The 19280-nt window shown below is 47.7% G+C and overlaps 5 protein-coding genes across 6 annotated transcripts; 3 read left to right on the forward strand and 2 right to left on the reverse strand.

Moving 5' to 3' along the window:
- The first annotated feature begins 4321 nt into the window (after positions 1–4321).
- Positions 4322–4801, forward strand: LOC130141383 (scale keratin-like). 2 transcript variants are annotated; one of them, XM_056322324.1, is made up of 2 exons: positions 4322–4625; positions 4704–4801. In XM_056322324.1, exons 1-2 carry the CDS (start codon positions 4322–4324, stop codon positions 4799–4801), a joined length of 402 nt encoding a protein of 133 aa, XP_056178299.1. The 2 variants fall into 2 exon arrangements, with proteins under 2 accessions (XP_056178299.1, XP_056178297.1); XM_056322322.1 differs by having other exon boundaries at positions 4322–4801.
- A 3972-nt stretch (positions 4802–8773) lies between these two features.
- Positions 8774–9605, reverse strand: LOC130141418 (scale keratin-like). The gene is made up of 2 exons (XM_056322363.1): positions 9541–9605; positions 8774–9170 (listed from the first exon to the last, which is right to left on the reverse strand). Exon 2 carries the CDS (start codon positions 9143–9145, stop codon positions 8780–8782), a length of 366 nt encoding a protein of 121 aa, XP_056178338.1. The 5' UTR covers positions 9146–9170; positions 9541–9605; the 3' UTR covers positions 8774–8779.
- A 1316-nt stretch (positions 9606–10921) lies between these two features.
- LOC130141431 (scale keratin-like) lies at positions 10922–11295 on the forward strand. Its single transcript, XM_056322397.1, has one exon. It carries the CDS (start codon positions 10927–10929, stop codon positions 11290–11292), a length of 366 nt encoding a protein of 121 aa, XP_056178372.1. The 5' UTR covers positions 10922–10926; the 3' UTR covers positions 11293–11295.
- Positions 11296–13375: 2080 nt separating this feature from the next.
- On the reverse strand, positions 13376–14867 carry LOC130141346 (scale keratin-like). The gene is made up of 2 exons (XM_056322261.1): positions 14783–14867; positions 13376–14187 (listed from the first exon to the last, which is right to left on the reverse strand). The coding sequence occupies exon 2, from the start codon at positions 14163–14165 to the stop codon at positions 13566–13568; it is 600 nt and encodes a 199-aa protein (XP_056178236.1). The 5' UTR covers positions 14166–14187; positions 14783–14867; the 3' UTR covers positions 13376–13565.
- A 2994-nt stretch (positions 14868–17861) lies between these two features.
- LOC130141348 (scale keratin-like) lies at positions 17862–18670 on the forward strand. The gene has a single exon (XM_056322262.1). The coding sequence runs from the start codon at positions 17862–17864 to the stop codon at positions 18459–18461; it is 600 nt and encodes a 199-aa protein (XP_056178237.1). The 3' UTR covers positions 18462–18670.
- The last annotated feature ends 610 nt before the right edge of the window (positions 18671–19280 follow it).

Here is a 19280-nt window from a genome sequence, read left to right on the forward strand (position 1 = left end):
TGACAAAGTCATGTACTTTTCTGTTGTATCTTTGGTATTTCCAGTTGAACTGATTTGATAGTATTACATTACTGTTAGTTGATGGCTTCAACTTAATAAGTTTCATCTTTCCTGTTATAAACTCAGCAGAGCTCTGCTAAATGCAGCCTTATACAACCACGTATATGAACTGGTTTTTATCTTCTAAAATAGACAAGGAATTCTCTGAAGTGCTAAAACGTTACAAGTTTGCAATTCAAAATTGCTTGATATACCCCTCTGCTGAAGCGTATCTTTACAGACCCTAGTAATGAATGAGAAACCAAATATTATTTCCAGTAGCAAATGATCTACATATAACTGGCAGCCTTGCAGCAACTGAAGAAGGCTTGGTCTGGAGTTAATAAGTTTAGTAAAGTCTGAGAGAAATCTGACTTACCAAATTCACGAAGGCGAGTAAGGTGAGAGAAGTGGAATGAAAGGCTTAATGCAGAAAGCTTTTATACAGCTCCATAGATTGCCTGGAGGATATTAGGCATCCTTTGCGTGAGTTCATAATTAGGTACCAACCCCAAATTGTAGGACACGTAGTTCCTCAAAGTGCTGAAATTGTTTTTGCTTATTCCTTGTGCGTTGTAGGCACTTCAAACCCACGCATAGCGTGACATCCACCACAGACCTCTCTATTATCTCCAGGCTTTATGTGTGGAATTGTTTTTTATTTTTCCATTGCTCTTTTTAGCATTAGGGGAGGAAGTAGAGCTGACTTGATTTATTTAAGAGTCCTACTTAATTAAGATGACAGGAGGGCAGTCATTTCTTTTGTTCAATTACAGGTCTTTTAGTGTAATCAACAATATACCTGGAGACAAAATGAAATTTCTTTTGGGATTGCAAACGAAGGCTAGAGACAAGCAACAAGGGTAAAAACATTCTTTCTGCAAGGCTTAGCAGTTCTACCTCCAGCTACTCAGTACAAGGCAAACACCATCATCAGGAGCATCTTTTAATGGGTTTTGGATGGTTCTCCGCTAGTTGTCTTTCAGTCCTGGGGACAGAGAAATATTTCAGCCGGCAGTCACAAGTCACAATTGAAGCTGGTTTTTCTGAGTTGTTCCATTGAGCTTTGTTTTCCTTTATATTTTATCATGTATTCTTCTCCTGTTACATGTTAGAGAGATGTACCATGGAACATGGGATTAAAGAAGCAAGTAAATCAGGCAATAAGACATGACCACTGAAAAAGGGATTCTAGCCTCGACACAGTGAAGACGGACCTCATTGTACCCTATATTGTTGGGGTGGTTTTCGTTAACAGTTCAGTTAACATAAACAGATTTCTGTTTCTGGATCAATGTGTAATAGAAAAGAACATAGATTTTATTTTTAAAGTCAAAGAAAGGACAGTCCAAAAAGTGTTATAAACCATGAACTGGTTACAGGAAAAACCCAAGTGACCTTAACTTACCTACTTTAGTGTGATAATCTCTTGTAATAGTGGGGTGTATGAATCCAGGCATACTTTTTATATAATTATGACACAGTATCTGCAAGTTAGCAATGGGTGTTCATGAGGTATTTGAAAATCCCTTGGAATGTCCTTGTAAAACTTTGAGATGGCTTTTGTTTTCGGTATTATAGCTCTGGAAATCATCATATGTATCCCCAGATTTGGAAAAGCTCGTAGTTTAGAAACAATATGAAGATAATTATGTTAACAATTATGATAACAATTATAATGATATAGTATTACAATAATGGCATAAACAAAGAAAGAAGCCTCAGCAAAAGCCAGCATTTGCCTTTCCCAGTGGATTCCCACCCCATAATTGCTCTCTACTGAAAGGTGCCATCAATGATGGGGTTAGCTGCAAGATCAGGATCAAGGAGCCCTGAAGGCTAAGCTAGAAAATAAAGGAAACTTGAGGAAAATGTACCCTCTCAAACTTGTGGATCAAACTGAGCTGAAAGTTTTGGTATATCCCTGACTGCTTATGATTTCAGATACTCACTGGGAATCCGTCCACGTTTTGATGTCACTTTGATGACACTTTACACACTCTGATGTCTAAAAGATTGCTTTTCTCGATTAGATATGCAAGTGAAATAAGAGCTACAGAAGTCCTTTAACACCTGCGAACAGCCTTTGATTCAAGCAGGAGGTCTCAGCAAGTTTTCAAAAGCCAAAAAGGATCCTGTTTGATGTATCTGCAACCAGGTCAGAAGAAGGGCAGAGATTAAACATAGAAGATGAGTAAATGGGACACCAGTAAGGATTGCTTATTCTGGGATGAATCCAGTGAGTTGACAATGCTATTAGACTGTGGCTTAGTCTGAAATCTCACTTCAAAGTGCTCTTCTTCCGAAGTAAACATGTTTTTTCTAATACAGTGAAATCTGGGGTTTCTCCAATACACCTACAAAAACACACAGTAAAACACAAATTTAGATATTAATTCAAAGTACACTTTGATTATTTTGAGCTTTCCATCCTGAGCATTAAAAATATAAATATCTCTCCTTTCAGAACTAAATCCAGCTTTAAGCTGTAGTTTGAGGGTCAGATAAAACTGAAGGCTGTTTTAGACATCTGCCACTGTGTGTTTGGGAAAGTTCACAATATAATTTGATTTAGAGAGTACTGAGAATCCTCCATGGATTACACTATGAATTGTATCACATCTGAAATAAACCTAAGTACACAAAAAGTATTGCTCACCTGCCTGAGAATTTAACAGGTTGTATTTTAACTTTAAGAAGAGAGAACACTTACGTAAGGGATTTCAAAAGAAACACCTGACAGCAGGTTATTTCTGATAAATGTCTGAGCATCATTGTCATATAGGACAGCAAAAGAAGAATATCTATGTATAAGTAGCTTACTACATGGTGCAACTCCAAAGAACAGAAAACTGATATTCATTTCATGAATCATGTTTTAGGATGAAAGATACATTAATTTCACCCATCACTCTTTTAGGTGAAAGAACTTTGTGTGATGTAATATGTGTGTTATGTTACATGATAATTGAAATCAATTAATAAACAAAAACAGAAAACGAAACAATTTCATCACTTTGGAGCCATCAGTACAAAAAATGTGCCGTGTCAACTAATTAGATCCACGTTCACAAAACCAGCTTCTCATCCCTCAGGCAGTCTGAACAGTATAAAAGCTCTCTCCACTCAGGGTTCTTCCAACCTCTTTTCTTCCCTCGCTCCTCTCGGCAAATTGGGTAAGTCTGAATTGGCTCTTTAAGACTACTAGAATAGCTCTTTGCTCTACAGTTTAATCTAGGATGGTCTCTTCCATGGAGAACTAGTAGGTAAAATTTTAGGTGAAAAGATAAAGCTTACAAAAATGATTAGAAGTGTTATGTACAGCTGTGCTCTGCATTCAGGATTGGCATTTAATTTCAAAGCCAACTGAAAATTTCTTGATATGGAAGAAAATTAAGTTCATTATTAGGTCACTTCCAAGAGCTGAAGGAATGACGTAACTAGTTCAATATGCATTCCTTTTCTCTATTTTTTCATATGCATAACTGGAAATTATTTGAAAAAGCTTAAATCTTCATGGCTTACAGGGAAATGCTGAGCTTAGAAGCAGGCTTTCCATTGTCTCCAGTTTATTCTACTACAGATCACTCAAAATTCTTTTACATTAGTTCAAAGCATGAATACTACCAAAGACCAGGCACTGGCTTAGATAGAGTAGGACACAGAGAGGAATTGAGAGCTGTTGAAAATGTTCTGTAATAAATGTATTTCATGAAGAGGTTATGGAGAGAATTTAAGGAGCTGACGGATGAAGTGCTGGGGTTTTCATGTTAATGGGGGCAAGTTGTTTGGGGTAAGACTTTTTCAAAATAGTTTAGAGCCCAGAATCAAAACACTGTGTTGTTAAGCTAGTCGTAAATATCTCAGTACCCTGACTCAATTTGGAAAATGGAGACAATGATCTTTGAATTCCCTTGTAATGGTCTCATCAAACAAGTTACTGAGCAAATCTGCACAGACAATGACTTATAATCCCTGCTCTGACAAGGCTGAGCACAAAGATCAGTGGGAATGAAGAGTTAGTCATGAAATCATGCATAAGAATAAACTCCATTTTTGGAGTCCCTGTCCTTGCAGACCCGCTGACTCACCAAAGCATCTTAGCAAGCAATTTTGTTGTTCTGCTTCAATTTTCCTTTCTAATAGACATTAGTAAATTGGTGTACTTCAAAGCAGTCTTGTCTGAGGAAAGGCAGTGAACATTACAGTGCTTTTATGTGTGTAAATAATGTCTTGTACTTTGTAAAATCAACTCTTGTAGATTGACTTCCATCCCTGCAAGATGTCTTGCTACGACCTGTGCCCCACTGCCGTTGGTGGCATCTACCGCCCCCAGCCCCTCACTGACAGCGGGAATGAGCCATGCGTCCGTCAGTGCCCTGACTCCACCACCCTGATCCAGCCACCTCCAGTCGTTGTCACCTTCCCCGGCCCCATCCTCAGCTCCTTCCCGCAGGATTCAGTTGTGGGATCCTCTGGAGCACCCGTCCTTGGGGGCTACGGGGGCTCCCTTGGCTATGGGGGCTACGGCTCCCTGGGCTATGGGGGTCTGTATGGCCATGGGGGCTCCTCGCTGGGCTACGGGGGTCTGTATGGCTACAGGGGCTATGGCTCCCTGGGCTATGGGGGTCTGTATGGCTGTGGGGGCTCCCTGGGTTACAGAGGTCTGTATGGCTATGGTAGATCGTATGGGTTTGGCTCTTGCAGCCCTTACTCCTACCGGTACAACAGGTACAGCCGTGGCAGCTGTGGGCCCTGCTAAATCCTATAGAAATATCCCTTGATTAAAGAATGACCAGCAAGTGCATGATACAATCTTGATCCTCAACTGAGCTCCTGAGGAAGGAGCAGAGCATCCAAGACTTCCACTTAATACAATAGCATCAGTGTATCTCCATAAATTACACTTCTCATTTCCTTCTTCGTTTGGTTCATCTCCTCTTCCTTGCCCCTGCCAGTGGCCAAATGTGTGACTCCACCACCACCCCAGAGGACACTTGTCCCTGAAACTGCCACCTTCTGGGAGAAGCCTGCAGGAACACATTTCTTGAAGCCCTGGGTGACAACCTGCCTGCCTCTGCCTTATGTGTCTTTCTCCACTGCAATAAAACACACCTGCATCCAACGCCTGCCTCTCGACCTTTCCTTTCAATGCCCAGCCTTGGCTGTGGGGTTCCCTCGTCCTGCGCATGGCCCCTGCCAACCACACCAGGGCAGTGTCCCAACCCCAGCAGAGCCAGAAGGAGACATCTTTTGGGGAGACCTCACAGCTCTGGCCACACATAGCCCTGCTACTAAGAAACCTATCTGCCTAGTCTTTCACTGTTACTAAGCTGAAATTATTGTTTCCCTCCCCCTAATTATTCTAGCCGTCAAACTTCTGGTAGTTAGTCCAATTCCCCCCCACATCCCCCCCACCCCATTTAATTTAGTGCTGAAATTCCTTTTAATTTTCCACATTCCCAGATGGTATGCTAGAAATCATCAAACCATGCTCAAAGACAAATTAAAAAAAAGGTGGCCTGAAGTTCTGTCAAAGCCTATTCCGAAAAGGAAAAATGGGAGGAAGGTAAACAATGGGAAACAATTTTTTAGATAGGTATCTGATGAGCAACAATCACGCACTGCCTTTTTCTGTTAATCACTGCTATGATAACAGTTGCCTCAGGGAAGTTTTGGCTGAGTCTGTAAGTCATCTGGGTGAAATAAAAAGAATATGAACAAATGCGTTACAGAGGATTTACCACTTACTTCACTGAGACTCTTTCAAAGAAAAGCTCCATGCGTGAATGTACAATTTCTTGATCTCAACCCTCTGTCAGTGTCATGGAATAGCAAGTCTGATTTTAACAGGTAATTTCAGCGTGTGTCCCCCACCAGTGTAACTGCACACGTCAGATGGCTGTGTGCTATAAGCAGGAGCAAGTTGAAATGACAATTAGCCTATGGTACTAATGAATCTCACTTTTATTTTAAGGAAACACTATTTTATTTTTACTGATTAACGAATACTGAGAATATTTTGATCAAAAAAAGCCCTTCACTGAAAGATTCTCCACTCTCTGCCTGCTTCATCCTCCCTGTCCCAACACCAGCTGCCCTCATGGCCCTGGGATTTTTGGGAAAGGTCTCAGAAGGGACTGGAGCTTGCAGTGCCCAGCTGAGAGCTTCACTCCTGCCCTGTGAGTGCCTGGGATGTGTGAAGAGCCCAGGCAGCTTAAGTGGAGAGGAAAGGCTCCTGCCTTTTGGGCACAGGGAAATGGCACTCTGTCCCTGCTGCTGCTCTCCATCCTTACATGGCTTCAGGCAAGGACACTGCTGCCATGAATCCCAAGGAGCTCAGCAGCCCACCTCCTGGTTTGTGCTGCACCAGCCCTGCATCCCCTTGGCTCAGGTGCCTCCTTTGTGCTGAGCAAAGCCCTCTTTCCTCCCAGCTAGCTCAGCCCAGGACAGTTCCTGGGACAGCTTTACAGAACATACATGCCTGGTTTCCTCTTTTTCTCTTCAGCTTGACAGCATGATCTTTGCTCTCATGCACAGCCTCTAAGAGCTACTTCGGTGCAAATCATACGTGATCACCACTGAACACCTGAGCTCCAACTGCCAAGTTTTCTACTGATTCTCTCACTGAGGCAGTATCAGGCAGGTACCAGCCAGCACCCAATTAGATGTGTATTGTATCAGCAGCAAGTGCCTAGCCCAAGAAAACAAGACTGGTGAGAGCTAACAGGACCCAGCTGACATGATTACGTAGCTTCTGTTCGGGCTGGATACCTGTTCAGGGTGAGCTCATGTCTGATTGCAAAATACTACACAGACATACCCTTTCTGTCAGTGTCTAATGTTATATGGGAGTTATAGGAATGGAGGGAGTTTACTACATTGGTTAGTCAAGGATCAGTCTCAAAACCTCTATTTATGTGTTTGCATTAATGGCATTGGCACATAATTTGGGAGCATTCTGTTTTATGTGCTAGTAACATGAAGCTGAATGGCATTAAACAGCAAGGAATCAGAGTTTAAGACTGGAAAAACGAGATGGCTTAACTGATGGGAGTAACAGTAACGGTATATTTAGCAACACAGGGAAAAGCCATGCACCTGCTGACTACAGAGGAAAGATCTGGTATAAAACAGGCTGTCATAAGAAAGAAGTGACAGAAGCAGAAAAATTTTCTGAGTAACCCCAAATAGGTGATGGTGAGGTATAGGGAGACTACATGCTCTTGAGTGAATCCATTGGAAATACAGAAAACCAGAGAGTAGTGGTAATACAAGCAGAACCGGTAAAAACAAGGGGAAGAGTACACCTGGTTTCCCTTTTACTGCCAACACAACAGTACTTCTCCACAAGACAGGGTGAGTCTGAGAAATAATCTTAAACTAATTAATTTCCCACATACAACAGTAAGGGGAAAAAGAATGCTGTGGGATGGGTCATCCTAGAGTAAAACTAGGAAAAAGATGCTCTGTGTTTGCTTTTGACCTAAAGGGGGGTGACAATTACTTGAATATGATACAGTAGCAGATTTGTACAATTACAGTGTTTTGGAGAGTGACAGGACACAATCACTCCTTCTTCCAGAAGACCATGAACAGTAGCTAAGAATCCACACTCTAATATATGAATATTATCGCCCAAATATATTAATACATATATATATAAATAAGTATGCACATATTTCTTGAAGAGGCAGCTGCAGACCATCCTCCTGCTCCCAGATAATTCCTGCAATTCTGCATTACCTCATTCTTCTTTCCTAGACAGTGAAAACATTTTCCCTGAATTCAAGAACTATTCATTGGCACCTGGATAAGAAGAAACCAAGAGAGGCCTCTCCTTTCATAGGTACCACAAAATGTACGATATCCCCTGGTGAAGTCTGGAGAGAAACGCGTAAGTGCTGTGGAGACTGTGAGCATGAATCATTTGACACAGAAAGAGGGAGACATAACCTGGATGCAGGAAACATTTATTATGCCCAGAGTGGCACCAGGGGCTGTCAGGAGAGAGTAGACAAGATGCAAAGATTCTGGCTGCCATGTGATGGAGGAGGCAGAGGCACCTTCTCTGGAGCATGGCTTCTCGCTCCAAATGTCGCCTTGGTGAGGCATTCCAGCTGCCCAGGAATTGGCCCGTCAGCCCTGCAGGGCTCTTTGGGTGTCCCTCCTGCCCCATCTGACAGCAAGGAAGAGAGTGGAGAGGAGGAGAGCAGAGGGCGGGAGAAGAGGTCAAGGAAGGGCCGAGGCTGTGCTGCACTGCCAGCTGCGCTGGTGTTGTGCGGCGCTGGGGATGCTCAGCACTCCTCAGTGGCCCATGCCCACCAGCTCAGCGCGGCATGGTTGTTGGTGGTGTTGGCCTGGCACTGCCCTGGTGTGGTTGGCAGGGGCCACATGCAGGGCAAGGGAACCCCACAGCCGAGGCTGGGCATTGAAAGCAATGTTAGAGAGGCAGGCGTTGCATGCAGGTGTGTTTTATTGCAGTGCAGAAAGACATACAACTCAGAGGCAGGTAAGCTGACAAGCGGGCCCTCAAGAGCGATGTTGCTGCAGGCTTCTCCCAGGTGGTGGCTGTTATAGAGACAAGCCGTTGCCCTGTGGGACACTGGTGGAGTCACACATCTGGGCACAGGCAAGAGCAAGGAGATGGGGCCTCACAAAGAAAGGGGAAAGAGGGGAGAAATGAGAGGAGGCGTGAGCCTGAGATGGCCCAGGGACTGTGGAAGCTCTGGGGCTGGGTCTAGCAGGGCCCACAGGTGTCCCAGAGCTTCTTGCCGTAGCGGGGCCAGGCGCAGGGGGTGCAGGCCGCAGAGGTGTAGGGTCTGCCAAAGGTGCAGAGGCCGCCCGAGCCCTGTGTGGCCCCAGCGCCGTAGAGGCCCCCCAGCCCCAGGGAGCCCCCAAAGGCGGGTGCTCCGGAGGAGCCCACCACGGCTTGCTGGGGGAAGGAGCTGAGGATGGGGCCGGGGAAGGTGACGACCACGGGGGGCGGCTGGATGAAGGCCGTTGAGTCGGGGCACTGGCGGGCGCACAGCTCGTTGCAGCTCTCAGCGATGGGCTGGGGGATGGCAACGCTGGTTTTTGGTGGGCACAGGTCGTAGCAAGACATCGTGGCGAGGGTGGGAGAGCGGATCCTGAAAGACGCGGCCCAAAGACAGGTGTCATGAGTGAAGGAGATCGCCCGGCCAAGCCGTGCCCTGTTCCCAGGCCTGTGCTGGAGCTGGAGGAGCCAGAGCCAGCTCCTTGCCCGCACTGCCTGCTGCTTGCCCTTTGCCCAGCCAGCCCACCGGGTGCCCTGCTCTCCCCACACGCCAGGCACACAAAGCCTCCCCGAGAGCCCGTGCAGGGCCTGGCTCTGCGGGTCCCAGCCATGGGGCTCCCTCCTCCTCTTGCCGTGCCTCCGCCCACCCTGGCCACTGCAGCCCGCCGCCAGCACAGCTCTCCTGGCCATGGAGGCCCCACACCAGCCCCTGCCACAGGAGGCCGAGACCCCCAAGCCCCCACCTACCCTTGTCCTGAGCAGAGCGAGGCAAGAGTGGTGGATGCTGGCACTCGCCGACAGCAGCCCTTTTATGCTGGGGTGGCGAGCGTGGGGAGGAGCTGGCCGTGCTGGGGACACGTGGCTCATGGTGCCAAGCCCCTGCATCCTCCCCGTGTGGCACGGGGCTGTTGTGCTGATGCCGTTTCCTGGCCAGCCCCAACCCGCTCTATCAGCCCCTGCAATCACCCCACTCGGACGCTTGCCAGCTGCCACCTAATGCCACCAATTAGCCCCACTGTCTTTTCATTATCTCGCTGTGTAAGAGGGCACGCAGCGTGACAAAGGCTGACTGGTAGCGCCCTGCGTGCCATAGCTCTTCTCCAAGGGCTTGGTCTCAGGCTGGCCTCATGCCTTCATCGCAGAGCCACACGGCAGAGCATGGTCCTGCCGCTGGCCAGGAAGGCAGCCTTGCAAGGGCCTCCCGCACACCAGCCACCGCATGACGTACGCCGCGTGGCTATTATCTACAGAGGCACGAGGTTACGAAACGAAAAATCAAAGGCACTCCTCTCGGGCACTGCCTGCTCAGCACGATGCATCACTCGCCAGCCCAAGGGAACTGGGTGCCATTCCCCTCCAGGCACTGGCCATCGACTTCTGCACGTCGGGGGGCAAGACAGACCCCTTGTGCTCTTCCCCAAGGTGCATGGGGCAAGGGGCACCGATGCCCAACTGCAGCCACTTTGTCACAGGGTCATGTCAGCTGACCCCCAACGCGACCAGGTCCTCACGGGTGTCCCGGGAGCCCCATGTCTGGGGGATGGTGGTGGGCAGGGGCTGCCCTCGGGGTGCTGGGGAGCTGGGAGCCCCGTCTGAATGCGCAGCTGCAGCAGCCCCCGCTGGGCTGGCCCGGCTGGTGCTCGGTGCCGGCCCTGGTCCCGGCAGGGCCTGGCTGCGGGCACAGGGCAGAGATGTCCTGCCAGGGCAGAGCACAAGGCCGGCACCGTGCGCAGCCCCCAGCAGGGAGGTTCCTGCTCTCATTTAGCCCACGCGGCAGGACCGGGAGGAAGGCTGGGAAGCGGCAGGTGCTGGTCGGTGCAGGGGATGCTGACTCAGGGAGGGACAGGAGCCGGACAGCCCCGTTGTCATCGGCAGGAGGGAGTGCCGCCTCTGCAGATTGGCCCAGGTGGTGCTGAGCAATGGCGCGGCCGGTATAAAAGCTCTGCCTCTGCCCGGCTCTCCACACAACTGCTCTGGTCGCCTTCTCCTCTGGGAACAGGGTAAGTCTGTGAGCGCTTCCCCTCCTGGCCCCCTGCTCATGCCCCAGCCCCTCCAATTCGGGTGCTTACGTCTGCTGCTCTCTTTCAACCTCTGCCCTCTTGCAGAGCACCGTCCGATCCCTCGCCACGATGTCTTGCTACGACCTGTGCCCACCAAAAACCAGCGTTGCCGTCCCCCAGCCCATCGCTGAGAGCTGCAACGAGCTGTGCGCCCGCCAGTGCCCCGACTCAACGGCCTTCATCCAGCCGCCCCCCGTGGTCGTCACCTTCCCCGGCCCCATCCTCAGCTCCTTCCCCCAGCAAGCCGTGGTGGGCTCCTCCGGAGCACCCGCCTTTGGGGGCTCCCTGGGGCTGGGGGGCCTCTACGGCGCTGGGGCCACACAGGGCTCGGGCGGCCTCTGCACCTTTGGCAGACCCTACACCTCTGCGGCCTGCACCCCCTGCGCCTGGCCCCGCTACGGCAAGAAGCTCTGGGACACCTGTGGGCCCTGCTAGACCCAGCCCAGCCGCAGCCCAACGCCACCACCAACCATGCCGCGCTGAGCTGGTGGGCACGGGCCACTGAGGAGTACTGAGCATCCCCAGCGCCGCACAACACCAGCGCAGCTGGCAGTGCAGCACAGCCTCGGCCCTTCCCTGACCTCTTCTCCCGCCCTCTGCTCTCCTCCTCTCCACTCTCTTCCTCGCTGTCAGATGGGGCAGGAGGGACACCCAAAGAGCCCTGCAGGGCTGACGGGCCAATTCCTGGGCAGCTGGAATGCCTCACCAAGGCGACATTTGGAGCGAGAAGCCATGCTCCAGAGAAGGTGCCTCTGCCTCCCCCAACACATGACAACCAGCATCTCGGGGTCTGGCCTACTGTCCCCCTGAGAGACCCTCCTGCCCCTCTGGGCACAATAAAGATTTCCTGCATCCAAATCTTGTCTCCGTCCATCCTTGTTCCATGTTGGGAAGACCCTGGGGTGGGTGCCTGGCAGGTGTGGGAGAGCAAATTCTAGTCCTGAGCTTCCCAGGAATGGTGAGTGTGGGCAGTGTAGGGACAGGGGTGATGCAGGCAGCAGTCAGGGGAGAGAAAGCCTTTTGGTGGTGTTTGCAGTAGCTGAGGAAAGGGCAAAAGGCAGAGAGCAGGACAGGCACTGGCAGTGCTGCTTTGCCTGGTCTTCTCAGCCTGGGAGCGGCACCAGCTCCGCCTTGTCCTGCTGCTCGTTTAATCCTGTAGGATTCCTTGGTTTGGGGGCCCCTTCAGTTTCTTGTCCATCTTCATAGCCCCTCCTGACTATATGATTTTCTTCTCTCTCCACACTGAGCAGCAAGTACTGCAGCCCATATTTCTTATGCCAGTTCAGCCGAGTCCTCTGCAGCAGCTTTGGGCTTTACTAAATGTAGCAGGGGTTTCCCTGGTCGCCTCCTGAAATTCTTTTTCTTTGGAGTAGTTACGTACTTTCTTCCCATCTTGGTTCTCATTTTGTGCTGATAGAGGATATTTGTCATGGAGTAATTTAAGATATGGGGAGAGTTCAACTCTGTCAATGAAGGAGAGGCTTGTGGTTGTTTTCCTCTTGTTTTTTTACTGAAGTTCTGCTGTATAACACAATGAGATTTCTGTGCCCCCCCTCCCCACCCTCCTTCAAGTGTGGCTTTGTTTACAGTTTTATAGGCTGTGAAGGTCAGTTTTTGACATCAGGTTTCCACCCACATCAATGGCAGACAAAAGCAGTTCATAAACCCTGCAGAAATCCCACTCCTACCTCCCATGGGGCTTTCCCTGTCATCTCTGAGCTTCTGTTGTTTTATGGTACAAGAACATTTAGAGCTAGGAAAAAAACATATTTCCATCATCATTTAATTGAGCTCTTCTGGCAAGGAGAGCAGAGGTTGTGAACTCATCTCAGCTTAGCACAGTACAGGTTCTGTCATGGCATATATGAACAGTGGTTCAGGAAACCACACCTTCAAGAAAAATGTACAAAATATGTTAATGAGAACTAGGAATGAATTTCAACTATGACAAAATTTTATGCTGAGGAAAGAAAGTCCTTCTTGTCACTAAAAAAGAACCCCAACTTCTTTTTCACATAATAGTCTTCTGATATTTTAATTTATTTGTAGATTTTTAAATCCAAGCATAACTGTGCCTGTGATGTATTTAATCATAATGGCACAAATACAGGAAGCAATTTTAGATCACTTTGCAGTGACAGAAAATTTCGGCAGAGTACTTACTAAGTAAAGCCCTGGAAAAAAAAAAAAAATTAAACAGACACGCTTAAGAAATCCACGAAGGACTAAAACAAAGCTCCATGTTTGTCAAGACACTTGGACTGCTGAGAGACTCCAGGCACTTCTTCCCTACACAAGAGTGAATATTGCTCCCAGAGGAGGCTGAAGGACAAATGAAAACCAAGAGGCTCTTGTGCAACACCACGGGGTTTTAATGTCAAAGAGAAGCAGAGCAGCCAATTACAGAAGATCAAGGCAGTACAAGGGGAAAGGGGTAATGCAGGTAGCACGCCCTGGTACTGGTGCCCCGCTCAGGACACAGCGGACAGCCAAGGTGGTGGAGGGATGCAGGGGATACTGAGGCTCAGCCACGCAGCCAGGGCACACCGTGGCATAGGAGAGTGAGCTGCTGGCACACACAGCCTCCTCCTGTCCCCATGCCAGGGCAGCTGGCACATGCCGCTGGTCCCCGGGATCTTGTTCCACATCCTCATGCCACGGTCCATGTTTCAGGGCTGCTGCAGGCTCTGGGCACCATCCTGAGGGCTTTAGAAAGCCCCGCAGCTCCCACGGCGGGACCTGCCCCACCTCTGGGACCCAGGCAGGTAATACCCCGTGCCACAGGAGGAGAAGCCGGAGCTGTAGGACCTCCCACAACTGCCAAAGCTGCTGGACCCATGTTGGCCCCCATAGCCCACATCATCTCCATAGCCCAGGGAACGGCCGTACCCAAGGGAGCCCCCAGAGCCTCCCAAGCCAAAGGGGTTCCCATAGCCCCGCAAGCCCCCATAGCCAGAGGAGCCCCCCAAACCCAGGGAGCCCCCATAGCCTCCCAAACCAAAGGAGCCCCCGTAACTCCGCCACCTCCCATAGCTCAAGGAGCCCCCAGAGCCACCCAAGCCCAGGGAGCCCACAGAGCTTGGGGAACCAAAGGAACTCCCTAGCCAGGCTGGGCCTGATGATCCCACAATGCTCTCCTGGGGAAAAGAGCTGAGTATGGGGCCCGGCAAGGTCACCACAGCCGGCGGGGGGAAGATGACTGCTCTGGAGTCGGGGCATTGCTGCACACATGGCTCATTGTAGCTCTCGGCAATCGGCCGAGGGCACGTCACCCCACAGGGTCTGCAGGACTCGCTGTAGCCAGACATCCTTCTTGCAGTGGCTGTGAGTCTGCAACACACAGCAGTTAGGAGATTTAGGGTAAATGAACTAATACCACAGCTGGAGGGGGAGGAGACGAACCAAGATTATTAAGCAATGACTCTGTCTGAAATATCAGAAGTTAACAGGGAAGCAGATTTATACATGCTAACAAATAAAACTCGTTCTGGTATCAATGCAAATTTTATCATTTCTTTCATCCCATCGTGATCACCTTTGGAAATAATTTTACATGAAGCAGAAATTCAATACTGGGTAAATTAGACAAGTCTGTTTGCAGGAACTTGGACTGGTGAGGATGCACTCACAAAGTGTAAGAACCAGTGAAAAAGAATCCAAGAGGAACAAGACAAAAGGCTCATTGAACATATGTATTCATTCCCTTTATGAGGTATAAGTTGCCCCAAGTATTTCTACAGCCTGAAGATCTACTTCCTATCCTAATGCAATGACTCCTGATACTGCACACATACAAAACAACATTTTCAGAAGGAAAGAAAAGGTAGAAGACTGTAAAAACACTTACAGGAATCACCTCTGTGACAAAAACATTGTTAAAGTGAATACTAAGAGTAGCAGAACAAATGAATGAAATCACACTTACCTTGTTCACTACAGATGGAGGCAAGAGAAGCAGATAGAAGGGCTGTGGGTGATACGAGCTTTTATATGCTTCTTTAAGCCACCCTTTGTGCCTCTGGTCCTAATATGTTACAAAACAGATGCAATAGTGGGAGCTTTAATTTTGTCATCTCAGCACTGTCCCTCCCAAATGTTAGTGTGGGTGTGATACAGCTGCTGCTGACAATCAATTATCTGTGATTGTCAGTTTAGGGGATTTTAGGAACTTGCAGCTGAAGGGTTGCCATACAGTCATCAACTGAAAGCCAGAATAAGACTGGTGTGTCACACCAGTGCTATTTTAATATTCAAGGTAGTACTTACACGGTGTGGAGCCCTTTTTGGTGCCATGTGCACAAACCAGGTGAAGGTCATCCAACAAGAGATAGAAGTTTGGCTTTGACAGGACACAAGTTCTTGCAGTTGGCATGGGACCTGTAAATGTTGTTATACAGCAGAGCAAAGACCTGACATGATGCAGGCTCGCTCCTGATGGGATATCACTATTGCTAACAACAGCATGAAAGCAATAAGCCCTAGCCAAATCTTTAGTTTGTGCTTTAAGCTTTTCATTTTACCTATCATTTACCCAGGCGGGGAGATCTGTGTCTGATTTACTGCACCTGTCAATGCTACAGGGGAACGACAGGCCCATCATCACCAGAGATTAACTATATCATCACCAGAGATTAACTATAACCCACGTGGAGCTAGCATTGATCCATTGAAACCGTTCCCAACATCCTTCTATCAAGTCTTCTGAGACAAATAAATGACTCTGGGTTAACAGAGGAGTATCTAGGCTAAGTGACACCTCCAAAGAGGCAGAAAAGGCTTAATTTATATAGCCAGAACTGTTGACAAGGTCTCTGTCTAAAGCTAATACCAAACATTGCAAAATTTAATTTGAAATCTCTATATCTAGAAGTTCAGTTAGAAATACCTTTAAAAATAATCCTAATTTTCTTTTCCTTCACCCCGAAGTACTGACTACTTAAGAAAAAATAGGAAATTAATAAAATGGTATTAAAAAGGATTTATTTTAATGGGATAAGCCTGTGGCATCATAGTTATGTGCAAATGTGTTGTTTTCTAATTTTACAATATTGCAAAAGATAGGCTATAAATTACCTCTAAATTTTAAGATAGCTGTGCCTTTGAAGTGTCATCAGGATTTGCTGATAATAATGAGAGGCACCTGGAAGATAATGACTTTAAGCTGCTTCACAAATACTCGTTAATACTTACTGCTTGCAATTTATGTTATTATCATATTAAAAAAAGAAGGGCAGGATTTAGAAGCTCCCTTGTTATGAAACAGCAGCATTTTAAAATATGCCTATGTCACTTGTTTTGATTCCCTAATCAGACTTTGATTTGTAATTTCAGTGCTTGCAATGATTCGATTTTCATTCATGGTGTTAATTTCTTCTTTTTACTATGTATTGGTATGTTGGGGAGACTATGACATGTCCATGCTACAGACTAATAGTAGCCTCATGTCCCTTTATAAGCCAGTTTTTTGCTAATATGCCTGAAATGCCTATTGCCTTTAATTCTTGGAGGGAAAAAAGAGCCCTATTACAAACTATCTGAATTTTCAGGCTATCTGCCCATGTTCTGAAAAATGAGGGGTCTCAGATTGGTGTCCTAAAATCTCTACTCTTAGGCTCTCCAGACGACTTGTTCTCACCTATAAATGACCCCCTCTCTCATGCATGAAGCTGTACCTAACGACATAGAGCACTTCATTCACACATCTCTAAATTGGTGCTCTTGCATAAGGTTTGTGTGCTGATAGTTGCATGTTTGTGTATAGCAATGGTACAGCACATCAAATATGAATTTTTAGTGAGTGTAAAGCCTCTTATAATTCTCAGGAATGTCTCTGAAGTGTCACTGCCTCCAAGACGTTCCAAAGACAGCAATAAAAATAACAATGGAATCCACCTTGTAATTCATGAGTAATTATTGGTATTTGATCTGCAGATATGGATGTTAAAACCCCTCTGTTTCTAAACTGGGTATAGATACCTGAAATTCTCCCTTTTCCTATTACATCTCTCCCACTTTTTACCCAGCTTGCATGTATTTTCACAATGTTCACTCAAACTACACTATTCTTAAAAGATAGATAACTAACTGATTCTTACTCATCTACCATAAAAAGAGTAGATGCCCCAGTGCTGGTGTTGGGTGTTAGATATCTGAAAGATCTCATAATTCTCCAGACCAATGCCCACAAGTCGGTATTGACATTGTATCACACCTCTTTTTGAAGGTGGGGAGTGGCAATGCGAAGCAAGCAAAATTAAATCCATCAATGTGAAGGCTGTTACGTTACCATGTAGGACCTGAGGCTTAAAGGGTGTTTCGTATCTGTAAGCAGTTTGAGGAAGATATAAAAGCTGTCTCCACTCTGAGCCTCTCTATCCACATCTCCTGGCTTATTCTCCTTGGTGAACAGGGTAAGTCTGATTTGGCTCAAACTTTGTCCTTCTCAAGCTTTATTCTTTTGATGCTAAATTCTGCATGATGTTATAGATTGGCAGGTTAGAGAAGTGCAGGTGTCAGAAGGTGTTCTCCTTAGAACAAAATGGGAAGTTCCACTATGCCACCTGAATAACCATTTCCCAGGCATTTTAGTTCCAATTCAGGATCTACATGCATTATAAAATTCCAAAATACCAGAGTGCTCTTAGTATCTACCACCTTGTGGTAGTATTTGCCCCATAAGGGCAAATATTCCTGTTGGAAGCTGAGTGTTACTGGGGAAGCAGTATGAAACTATTGAAATAGCTGGCTACATCTGACATCTCTTCTCTTAACTTGCTGTTAATACATTACCAAACTTCAGTCTCTTTCAGCTGGTCTTAATAAATTAGATTAATCACGCTCCAAGTAAGAGCAGTGATGTCAAGTGTGGGATTCACCACACATGACATTAGATGTCTGCTTAATAATCTTGGTTCGTCTCCTCCCCCTCCAGCTGTGGTATTAGTTCATTTACCCTAAATCTCCTAACTGCTGTGTGTTGCAGACTCACAGCCATTGCAAGAAGGATGTCTGGCTACAGCGAGTCCTGCAGACCCTGTGGGGTGACGTGCCCTCGGCCGATTGCCGAGAGCTACAATGAGCCATGTGTGCAGCAATGCCCCGACTCCAGAGCAGTCATCTTCCCCCCGCCGGCTGTGGTGACCTTGCCGGGCCCCATACTCAGCTCTTTTCCCCAGGAGAGCATTGTGGGATCATCAGGCCCAGCCTGGCTAGGGAGTTCCTTTGGTTCCCCAAGCTCTGTGGGCTCCCTGGGCTTGGGTGGCTCTGGGGGCTCCTTGAGCTATGGGAGGTGGCGGAGTTACGGGGGCTCCTTTGGTTTGGGAGGCTATGGGGGCTCCCTGGGTTTGGGGGGCTCCTCTGGCTATGGGGGCTTGCGGGGCTATGGGAACCCCTTTGGCTTGGGAGGCTCTGGGGGCTCCCTTGGGTACGGCCGTTCCCTGGGCTATGGAGATGATGTGGGCTATGGGGGCCAACATGGGTCCAGCAGCTTTGGCAGTTGTGGGAGGTCCTACAGCTCCGGCTTCTCCTCCTGTGGCACGGGGTATTACCTGCCTGGGTCCCAGAGGTGGGGCAGGTCCCGCCGTGGGAGCTGCGGGGCTTTCTAAAGCCCTCAGGATGGTGCCCAGAGCCTGCAGCAGCCCTGAAACATGGACCGTGGCATGAGGATGTGGAACAAGATCCCGGGGACCAGCGGCATGTGCCAGCTGCCCTGGCATGGGGACAGGAGGAGGCTGTGTGTGCCAGCAGCTCACTCTCCTATGCCACGGTGTGCCCTGGCTGCGTGGCTGAGCCTCAGTATCCCCTGCATCCCTCCACCACCTTGGCTGTCCGCTGTGTCCTGAGCGGGGCACCAGTACCAGGGCGTGCTACCTGCATTACCCCTTTCCCCTTGTACTGCCTTGATTTTCTGTAATTGGCTGCTCTGCTTCTCTTTGACATTAAAACCCCGTGGTGTTGCACAAGAGCCTCTTGGTTTTCCTTTGTCCTTCAGCCTCCTCTGGGAGCAAAACTCCCGGGTGTGCTCAGCGTATCAAACAATCTGCCCTACTCAATCTCTCTTTAAAATGTGGAATGAAAGTTTAATTTGGATCCTTAAGGCATCAACTGCATTGTGTTAATGAATGTTTGTTTAGCAATTTAGCAGTCATTATCTTCCCCAAGGTTCAGAACAGGCAGGGTAATTGTTATTGCTCTGAGGATTTCTGGTGACATCCCAAAGGCCCCCAAATCATCACACAATTCAGCAACCAATTACCACATAATTGCAGCATTCCTAAACTAGGAAGTCAAAAAAGGAAGAATCATACATATTTGTTTTCTTTAATTTGTTGATTTTTAAATGTTCTTCCTGATACTTACTGCCATTCTTAATGGCAAAATCTTCTTCATAGTCTTAAAAAAAATATTAATAGCACAGATTGTTG

This window comes from Falco biarmicus, chromosome 19, assembly GCF_023638135.1.
Source record: "Falco biarmicus isolate bFalBia1 chromosome 19, bFalBia1.pri, whole genome shotgun sequence".
Taxonomy (NCBI): domain Eukaryota; kingdom Metazoa; phylum Chordata; class Aves; order Falconiformes; family Falconidae; genus Falco; species Falco biarmicus.